This window comes from Hemicordylus capensis, chromosome 6, assembly GCF_027244095.1.
Source record: "Hemicordylus capensis ecotype Gifberg chromosome 6, rHemCap1.1.pri, whole genome shotgun sequence".
Taxonomy (NCBI): Eukaryota; Metazoa; Chordata; class Lepidosauria; order Squamata; family Cordylidae; genus Hemicordylus; species Hemicordylus capensis.
This window is the reverse complement of record NC_069662.1, coordinates 56,519,354-56,529,689: the sequence shown is the minus strand read 5'-3', so window position 1 is coordinate 56,529,689 and position 10,336 is coordinate 56,519,354. Positions and strand designations below refer to the sequence as shown.

General features: G+C 44.8%; 1 protein-coding gene across 8 annotated transcripts in view; it reads right to left on the bottom strand.

The window, feature by feature from the left end:
• Positions 1 to 2,247: 2,247 nt before the first annotated feature.
• LOC128329248 (leucine-rich repeat-containing protein 37A-like) overlaps positions 2,248 to 10,336 on the bottom strand; it is an 86,149-nt gene continuing 78,060 nt past the window's right edge. For 6 of the 8 annotated variants that reach the window (XM_053260087.1, XM_053260088.1, XM_053260085.1 and 3 more), the window contains one exon: positions 9,915 to 10,099. In XM_053260087.1, coding sequence (XP_053116062.1) covers positions 9,952 to 10,099 — 148 coding nt within the window. In that variant the 3' untranslated portion in view covers positions 9,915 to 9,951. Of the gene's footprint in view, positions 10,100 to 10,336 lie in introns of all 8 variants that reach the window. The other 2 variants (XM_053260083.1, XM_053260084.1) reach the window with 2 other exon arrangements.

Sequence of the window (10,336 nt, the reverse complement as noted above, 5' to 3'; positions counted from 1 at the left end):
TTGCGCTGGGAGAACGACCGAGAAGGAGTGGCGGTGGGGAAGGCGGACCTCTCACCTATCCTGGTTGCCTTTCCTGTATGTGGCAGATAAGGGGAGGGGGGCAGGGGCGTAGCAAGGTTGGAGTGGGCCCAGAGACAAGATTTTAAAATGGCCCCCCCCTCACTGAAGCTCAGCTCATGAAGTAAAGAAATCTTAAATGAGGATGAATAGTGGTAACAAAAAGCACAGTAAAATTTATATATAAATTATTTTTGAAAAGGTTTTGTAGATTGTGGATAATGCAAGTCATTTAATGGTACTAGAGAAAGACATGCTGTACTGGTAGCTCCAAGTCTTAACACTCACCTCAATATCGGAGAATGAATACAACTGAAGGAACCTCAGGCAGGTGTGCAGCTGAGCGAGTCAATCATGTGACTTGCCTCCGGCGGCCCCCCCCAAGGCAATGGGCCCCCAGACAACTGTCTCCCCTTGCCCTATTATAGTTACGCCCCTGGAGGTGGGGGGGTCAGTAGCTAATTGTCTTATCCTTCCCCCCACCACCACCACACACACACCACTTCCCCTGCCTTGGGGCATGTAGGCTCTTCTGGGTGGCTTTAATGGTTTGTAGGGTTTCTCCATCTTCTTTCTCCCCCAAATAGTTTGAACATACATTGCCCAAATTCTATGGCATCTCCACTGGGGAAACTCATCTTAAATGAAGCCTGCTCTTCCCAGCCACCTAAGGGAGAGAGAAAAAGCATGTTGTAGCCAAGAGATTACTTTTGAAATGCCTTTCCATTAAAGAGGCTGTCGATGAGCTGGTCGCTAGTCACCATCACTCTATTTGAGCTCCCCCCGCCCCCGGGTATTCTGCAGATCTATGTCGTCCCAAAAATAAAGGACACCCTTTTTAGAAATCTGGCACATGCTCTCTCTCCTGGATCCAAATTTCAGCTTGGATCACATATTCAAGATGACTTAATGCATACTTTTTACCTCCTCATCCTCATCCCAAGCCCACTACCTTATACTTGCAGTCATGGTGGCTGAGGAATGAGAGAAGTGTGTGTGTCCCTGCCTCACTTTTTAAATGCATGCTTAGAGTGAAGTGGGAAATATAATTTGCATTAGCAATTGCAAAGACAGTTCCTCGATGGTAGTTATTCGAGACTAATTGGCACAAAGTAAAAAGCCTGTGTGTGATCTTGTGCAAGTTTCAATAATGAGATGGAGGGGAGTAAGTAGAATTTTGTGAAGGTGGTTGTTCATGCTGGCCAGTGAACTGCTGTGAAATGCAAACCTTACTTATATGTTAAAATATACATACGAATCCCGCCCCCACCACCACACACACAGAGACACTCACTCAGTTCTGGACTTGTAAAGGTAAAGTGTGCCGTCAAGTCGATTTCAACTCCTGGCAACCACAGACCCCTGTGGTTGTCTTAGGTAGAATACAGGAGGGGTTTACCATTGCCATCTCCCTCACAGTATGAGATGATGCCTTTCAGCATCTTCCATGTAGCATGTGTATAAATGTATCTGTAAGGGACAGAGAGGAGCCATGAGATTTCATAACCCCATGTGAAATGAGCCTGTTCTTCTATATGCCTTAAAATAACACAGCTTGAGAGGCTGATACTTATCTCCTCAGCTATCCTGGAGACCTTACTTCTTATAAAGTCAGAGCCAGAGGTAGGGAGCTGGGGGTGAGAGAAAATGTTTTTTTGTGTGCCACACGGTGCATGGTGCATTATTTACGTGTGTGAGAGAGAGTGATGTGCACACACCAGGGGCGTAGCAAGGTTGGAGTGGGCCCAGAGACAAGATTTTAAAACGCTGTTCTAGTAGCTCCAGGTCTTAACACTCAAATCAATTTCGGAGGATGAATACATCTGAAGGAAGCCCGGGTGGGTGTGCGGCTGGGGGAGTCAGTCATGTGACTTGCCTCTGGGGGGCCCCCCAAGGCAGTGGGCCCCCAGACAACTGTCTCCCCCTGCCCTATTATAGTTACGCCCCTGGCACACACTGCCTTGATAGTGCTGCCCAGAACAAAACTCTTCCCACTCACTGATGGTAAGAACTAGAGGGAACACTGGTGGGAGGGCAGGCAGCTCGTGGAAACTGGTGGGGAGAGAGAACTTAAAACAGTGCTATTGTAGGACTGAAGGGGAGATTGTGGAGTGACTCATAGAGTGAATTAAGATGCCATCTGCTTCCGTTTCTAACTATCCTGCAGGAACTGGGCTACATAGGAACACATATATCCAAACTAATTTATTAGTATAGAATTGTGCTTTCTTAATAGTTACAAGTGATATTTCATTTGAAGTATTTATAGTAACCTATAAGTAACAGAAAACAGAGGTCAGATATCAAAAGTTAACAGAAAAAAATAATTATTAAATGAAACCCAAAAGGTATGGTGAAACCTACCCATTCTGCTCAAAACCTGGCACCCTCCCCACATACTTTCCACTGCCTCTCAGTGCCCCCAGTCCGGCCCTATATAGTTGAGCTTGTACAGTATCTTGTGCTCACTGCTACTTTTCCCCCTTCCAAGTTGGACATCCCAGTTAGTCAGCCTTTCCTCAAGTCTTAAATTGAGAAACATTTGTCATAAGGCAATGGGAGCACAAATGAAACAATCTAGCACATGGGGTACTCTAAAATCTAAGTGCTGCAGAAATCATAGTAGAAAACATTCTGCTTCCACTAAAGAAGATCAAAGCTGTAGGATGAGCTTAAAGTGGTTTTATATACAGATGATATTCATTCATCAAATGAATGAATGAATGAATATCACTTTCGGACCTAGCTAACTCTGCCCTTCCCTTGATGAAACTGATTGCTAAATATGCTTCTCTTTCAGGATGAAAAATTAATTGGTCAAAATCTGATGCACTATATTTGTGTAGGGAATGTCTTTCTGGTAAGAGACACCCTTCTATTACAGCAGCGTGCACAGAGGCAAAACACAGCGGAGTCTGCCTAGGCATGCGTGTATGCTGAGAGCAAAAGAAATTATTTGGAGCTAGTTCATAGTTTCAAATCAATGAGTCTTTATTGGAGAACTCCATTCTAGATAGGAAAGTGGAGAGATAGTATCTCTAATCTAGCTAGCTAGCTGGATGCAGAGAGATGCTGTCTGCATCTCTGCACACATGGTGCAGAGAGAGAGGCAAGCCTGTGGGTGATAGAGGGAAGAAAGGAAGGTAGGAAGGAGGGGAGGCAGGAAGTCCCTGAGAGTAGCAAATTAAAGGCATAGTGTCAGAGCAGTAGAGAGGAGGAATGACCAATGTTTTGATCCCTGTAGCCCTCTGACTCACTAGTCTGTCCCCCTCTGTCATTGAGGCATTAGGTAGCACAGAGTCCTTCACTTCCAACAATTTGGGTCCTTGCCAAAAGATATTTCTTTAATTATGTTGGGTGTCCATTGACAGAAATATCAGTTTACATACTTGAGTGTTACTAATTCCAAAGACTGAATGAGTGAGTGAGTGAATGAATGAATGAATGAGCATTACTATTTATATACTGCTTTTCAACAGAAGTTTCCAAAGTGGTTTACATAGATGTAAATAAATAAGTAAAATGTCAAGCGATCTCATTAAATTTAGACCCCCTTCTTAATAAAATTGAGATCAATGTATAACACCAGGGCAAATTACACTTTACAGGGCAAAATTAATGCACTCAAATCTAATGTAATATCTAGAATGATTTGTGTTTTGCTTGGCTTACCGCTGAAGGGACCACAAACTTATTTTATGAAAATTGAGAAGATGTTTCTTACCTTCATATGCTTGCCTTCACACTGCAAAAGCTCCACCTTCCCCTCAAAAAGGGAGGCGTTAACCTACCACAGTGCAGGTATTAACATAATGCCTTTTTGGACTGAAATAATTGGAAGTTGGATAAAACTATAAACGCTATTAGCTGGGCTGGGCACAGAGCATCTGCGTCTCTGCCGGCCCACTTCTCCCTCCCACCCAGCCATGGTTTCTCTCTTGCTTTCAAGCCAGCCCATCCCCTCCTCCTGCCTGCTGCCTCCTCATCCCGGCAGCCATTTTCTCCCGTCCCCATTGCTAGTCCGGCAGCTGCTTGCGAACTCTTGCGAGAGCTGCCACACATGGGATTAGCACAGGGTACGCCTAGGAGAAATAAATATATAGATGCCTGTCTAGGCATACCTTGAGATGCAATATTTAGCACCTCTTAGAAAAGATCTGGCCCTAAATTCTAAGTTTTTGAAATATCCCAAGAGATTTCCCCCTTACAACTGTGGCAACATGCAGTGCATGGGAATCTCCTTTTAATGCACCTCTGAATCTTTACTCACATGACTCACTAACATTGTGCAGTGATCCCCAAATAAAGATAGCCAAACAATAATTCTTATGGAAATAATGGACTGAGAAGGGGCTATTTATCTTACCTCAACTAAGATGTCCTTCACTGGAATTTAAATCATTTGCAGTTAAAAGAAGAATATGGTTTAAAACAACTAGCACCCTGGCAATACCTACAGTTGTATCACAGTATAGCAGTTTGGCTCAGTCCTCATGCCCTTGGAGCCTCAGAGCATCCTGAAATTCTAGCTTTTCGGAAATCAGTCTCTAAGTTGGCAATGGCTCAAAAATTTTTATGCAGTGTTCTAAGAGCAACCAATCTTGATGTTTTGAAGAAAGAATGATTGGAATAGGAATTCAGTCCAGGAAATCTTTCTGGTCCATTGGAAAGCGGTTGTAGTGAATATCCTGAAGTCCTCTCTTGATAATTCAACTCCAGTTGAGGAGGAGGAGGAGGCGGAGGAGGAGGCGGAGGAGGAGAAGAAGAAGAAGAAGAAGAAGAAGAAACAACTAGCATTATATTCTTATTGGACCCTGGACAGATTTTTTAGATTGGGGATCACAACCTTTTGGAGAGCCAGCGTGGTGTAATGGTTAGAGGACTGGGGAGACCCGAGTTCAAATCCCCATTCAGCCATGATACTAGCTGGGTGACTCTGGGCCAGTCACTTCTCTCTCAGCCTAACCTACTTCACAGGGTTGTTGTGAGGAGAAACTTAAGTATGTAGTACACTGCTCTGGGCTCCTTGAAGGAAGAGCGGGATATAAAATGTTAATAATAATAATAATGATGATGATGATGATGATGATGATGATAATGATGATGATGATGATGGAACAGCAGGGAAGTACCTTGCCTAGGGAGCAAGAGGTTGCTGGTTTGAATCCCTGCTGATATGTTTCCCAGACTACGGGAAACACCAATATCAGGCAGCAGCGATATAGGAAAATGTATAATCTCATACTGCAGGAGAGATGGCAATGGTAAACCACTCCTGTATTTTACCAAAGAAAACCACATGGCTCTGTGGTCCCAAGAAATCTTTTTCCTGTGTGTTCCCACCAGCTGGTTCTGGATTTTTCTACAAGAATTTCTCCCTCCCCATCTCCTGGACTCCCTCCACAGAATTTAACCAATCTGCTAAAAAAAACCACCCCCCAAGTGCTTGCAATTGCAAATACTCAGAGCAGGCCATACTCAACAGCTGTCAAACTCTGTTTTACTGAGTTTTGAAAAATGCCAAGTTTTGGAAAATGCCACTCCACACATCAAAGGAAAGTGGTGGGGCATAACAGGCTTTTTTCAAAAGCCACTGAAAATAGAGGACTATTTTAAGTCAGACATAAATTGGGCTAAGCCAAAATGTGCAGCCTCAATTTGGGGAAAAACAGAGTTCTGTTGGTAAAGGTCCCTGATAGCCCGAAGGGACTTCGAAGTAATGGCAGCTGATATGTGAACTCACACTCTTCATCCCGAAGGAGATTCGAACCAAAAGCCATGTGTGTAAAGCCGAGTCAACACTGTCTAGGCAGCACCACTTTACCTTTTGGAGTATGCAGTGTTCCAGGACACATTGACTTCACCTTTTGGGGGAATATATCACTGTACACCTATATTGGAATGAGATAGTTGAGTGAATGAACTTAGCTTCAACTGTTCCCTTTAAATCTTCAAAAATTGCAATTGTGCTAGGTTTAATCTCTCAGATTACAGATTTATCAGTAGCCCAAAGGGACTAATTCTGCAACCTTGGACCACAACTGGATGACTGGTTGACAGATGTGGTGGAGCTTGCAGCTAGAGAGGAAGTCACCTTCAGGAAGATGGACAAATCGTTCAAATTTCCAGAACTATGGACTTATTTGGGTTCTAAGAGTACATACTCACACAATCAATGTTTGGTTCATGGGAGAGCTGTTTTTCTTCTTATTGTTAAAGTATTTATTTATGTTTAGCTCCTTTTTTTCCTTTTTGAGGCTAGTGACTATAATATGCACAACTTGTGTTGTGCTGTTTGATTGGTTTACTACAATTCTTCAATAAATAATAACAAAAAAGGACAAAGCACTTTTAAATTAATAAGTGAAACTCACTATGCACTAGGGTCTGTCATTCTCTCCCCTCAACCTTGAGGGTCCTGTGTCTTGAAGAGTTTGTAGGATAGGCAGGAGTCTAAATTATGCAAATGTTGTGGCATGGAAATCTGGCCACAAGAGCAGCTGTGCCTGTCAGATTTGTAGCTGTCATGCAAATATCTAAAGCAAAACAGCCCTAAGGGTAAAGTTGTGCAGTTGAGCCGGTGTCGACTCCTGGTGACTACAGAGCCCTGTGGTTTTCTTTGATAGAATACAGGAGGGGTTTACCATTGCCTCCTCCCGCACTGTATGAGATGATGCCTTTCAACACCTTCCTATATCACTGCTGCCCAATATAGGTGGGAAACACACCAGCAGGGATTCGAAACAGCAACCTCTTGCTCGCTAGGCAAGTTATTTCTCTGCTGCGCCATTAGGTGGCTTCAGAGAGGCCCTACTAAAAAGAAATTTGGCAACCCTAACTAGAAATATTCAAAAAAATATTTTTCCATATGCAGCTAGGTGGTTTAAGAGAAACCATTTGTTCTAGGTATATCATCTAGCTTTGCTGTATCTCCAGGTTTGTTAGTTGCTCCATTAATAGATTTGCAAGTACTGTATCCCTGCAACATGGCTCTGTTTCCCTGTCACTGCAGAGTGGGAGGACAGATGAGTTGTGTGTCTACACAGATGGACATTTGAAGCTCGTAAAGCAACCTGTTTTTCTTCATAGTCTCTGTGCATATAGGAGCCTAGCAAGCTTACTGCACCTGAAGGTAGGTTACTAATTAGGTTAGGAGAATATATTTTGTAAGACAGAGAAGCCATATTGGGCATCTGCTCTGACCCTGTTCCCCAAATCATAGCGCTCAATAAACGCTGAGGGTGTTGACCAAATAGCTGGCTAGTCTAGTTTGTCTAGCTCAGAAAAAAGGAGGCCTCTCAAATTAGTCACAGAGGATGAGAGACCACTCTGGTGATGTTTTCTTAGCCAGTTGTTATGCTAAAGTTAGTCACTCAGCGGGCCAGAAACTGGGAAGAAACAAAGCCCTGGTAACAGACAGTCTATTACTGACTTGGCATGATGAAGCCCTATACAAGTAGCACGAGAAAGCATGTTTCATGTTTAGCGTGAGCGAGGCTCTCCTTTTGATCCTGTGGCAGCAGGGCAAGTCAAGGCATGGCGCTATGGGATAACTCTGAGGGACAAATTACTCTACTAGTGGTCAGAGGTGTTGTGAACACTTAATACCTCTAAGCTAGGCCTGCTCAACTTAGGCCCCCCAGATGTTTTTCGACAACTCCCATAATCCCCAGACATTGTGGCCAACAGACAGGGATTATGGGAATTGTAGGCCAACATCTGCAGCAGGGCCAGAGTTGAGCATCCCTGTTCTAAACTCAGCTTACTCCTCCTGGACTTTCTCCCTGCCAAGTAGGAACAGCCCCAGGTTCTTGCTCACCTGAGGCAAGCTGTGACTGCCTTGCACTCTCCACAGCATTTAATGGGGCACAGGTTGAGGAGACTGTTTCCTGTCAGAGTCAAACAGTAAGCAATGTCCAAACCACAGCCAGTCTGAGTTGTTACAATATCCAGTCAGTCAAACCAAGTCCAAGTCGAATTCCACAAACAGAGTCCAAACAGTCCGGAGTCAAAAGTACAGTCAAACAAGCAGGGACACAGCTGAGTAGCTCACCAAAGTACAACGTTGGTACCAGCAATGTGGTTGTGGCGAAGCCATCTTAAATAGGCTGAAGCCATGTGCTCTCAATCATGGGTCCCTGAGTCAGCAGCTTTCCTTGTTAGTCGAGCCGTTCTGCACGTGCATCTCATCTCCTCCTGTCTCTTCAACTGATGCCTCTCTACAGCTGAGACTGGCTGCGCCTCCTCCACAGGAGCTGTTGTACTAGGCTCTGTTTCATTTTCAATGTCCCGTGAGTCGGTCCTGCTTGCTTCTGCAACTTCTTGCCTTTGATGTAGCTGCACTCCCTCCTCCACTGTCACACTGCCTGCCTCCTCCTCCTCCTCCTCAGAGTCTGACAGCACGCCCATGACACACCTGAGGCAAGCTGCGACTGCCTCACACCCTCCACAGCATTTAAAGGGGCACAGGTTGAGGAGACTGTTTCCTGGCTGGTAGTCTTTTCTCATTACCTTGGCCACCTTTCAAGACTGGCAAGGGGGCTGGGCAATGAGAAACTGCTGCCAGCAAGCAGCCTCCTCTCCTTAAGCCCATATACCAAAGCCTTTCAAAAGTTAGGTGGGCGTATCCACACTGGACCTTCAAAAGGCAGCAAATGGTGGTTGAGCAAGGCCTCTCCCCTCAGCACCCATCCTGAGCGTCCCCCGGCAGCCCATGTGCAGAGCACACAGGTATTCAATGGCGGAGAAGTGTGCTAAATTTTTCTGAGGTGTGAATTCTCATTCTATCATAGCAAATGAGATTTTTTTCAATTAAACAACTCTCATGACCCCACTTTCACTTTTTCACACTTTCCTTTACTATGAATAATATGAGGAAGTAATCAATTTAGCACACTTCTCCTTATGAAGACAAACCTCATAAAAATAAATTCACCAAAATTCCCCCCTCTGCCCAATCACTCTTAAATTGGGGATGGGTGGTAGCCTCCACCCATTAGGCACTATCTACCAGCCCACCCCACTCCTTTGGGGCAGATCCACTTTCTGCCCCCAATCTGCCCCAAAGACACCCAAACTTCAAAAATTCTCAAAAAATCAGCCTTCTGCCCAATCCCCCTGAAATTGGTATGGTAGCCTCCACCCATTAGGCACTACCACCCCACCCCACTCTTTTGGGGCAGATCCACTTTCTGCCCCCAAACTGCCCCAAAGTCACCAAAACTTAAAATTTTTTCAAAAAATCACCCCTTTGTCCAAACCCCCTGAAATTGGGGTGGTAGCCTGCACCCATTAGGCACTACCACCCCACCCCACTATTCTGCCCCAGGCCCCACTTTCTGCCCCAATATGCCCCAATCTGCCCCAAAGACATGAAAATTTCAGAAATTTACCAAAAATCAGCCCTTTGCCCAATCCCCCTGAAATTGGGGTGGTAGCCTGCACCCATTAGGCACTACCACCCCACCCCACTCCTTTTGCCCAAATCCCATGCTATGCCCCCGAACTGCCACAAAGTCACTAAAACTTTAAAAATTCACAAAAAATCAGGACTTTACCCAATCCCCCTGAAATTGGGGTGGTAGACTCTACCCATTGGGCACTACCACCCCACCCCAAAATTTTGCCCCTGGGCCCCTTTTTACCCCCCCGAATCGATTTGGATTCGGATTCGGATGAAATCCGAATCCGAACCGAATCAAGGGTGATTCGGGTGACCCAGATTCGGGCACAAAACAGAACGGGGGTGATTCGGCTCGGGTCCGAGCCGAATCACCCGAAAATCCGAATTGCACACCCCTAATCATAATAGTATTATGATTATAGTAATAATGACAACAGAACTTTGTACAGAGCTCTACAGATAATATAACATTTTTTACAAGTGAACAAAGGTCAATCTTCTTCCGTTGCACTTCCTCCCCCTTCAGTTGCGCTGCCTCCACCTTCACTTCCGCCAGCTTCGCTTCCTCCAGCTTCGCTTCCTCCAGCTTGGCTTCCTCCAGCTTGGCTTCCTCCAGCTTGGCTTCCTGCACCCGAACTTCTGAAAATATAAAGTAGATTAAATTATTAAATTAAAATGCACTCAGTAAATTTTATTTCCCCCCAGTGAATCTGGGAAACATTTCTTTGTTGCCATTACTATGGCAAACTAGAAACTGTGGGCTGGTTTTCACAACTGACGGATAGGATCAGGATGCACCTTTCCATATAGACATACCTCTTTTCAACAGGGAGACTGTGGCTCTTACCTAGCCTACCAAGCCGTTCTAGGTCCTTT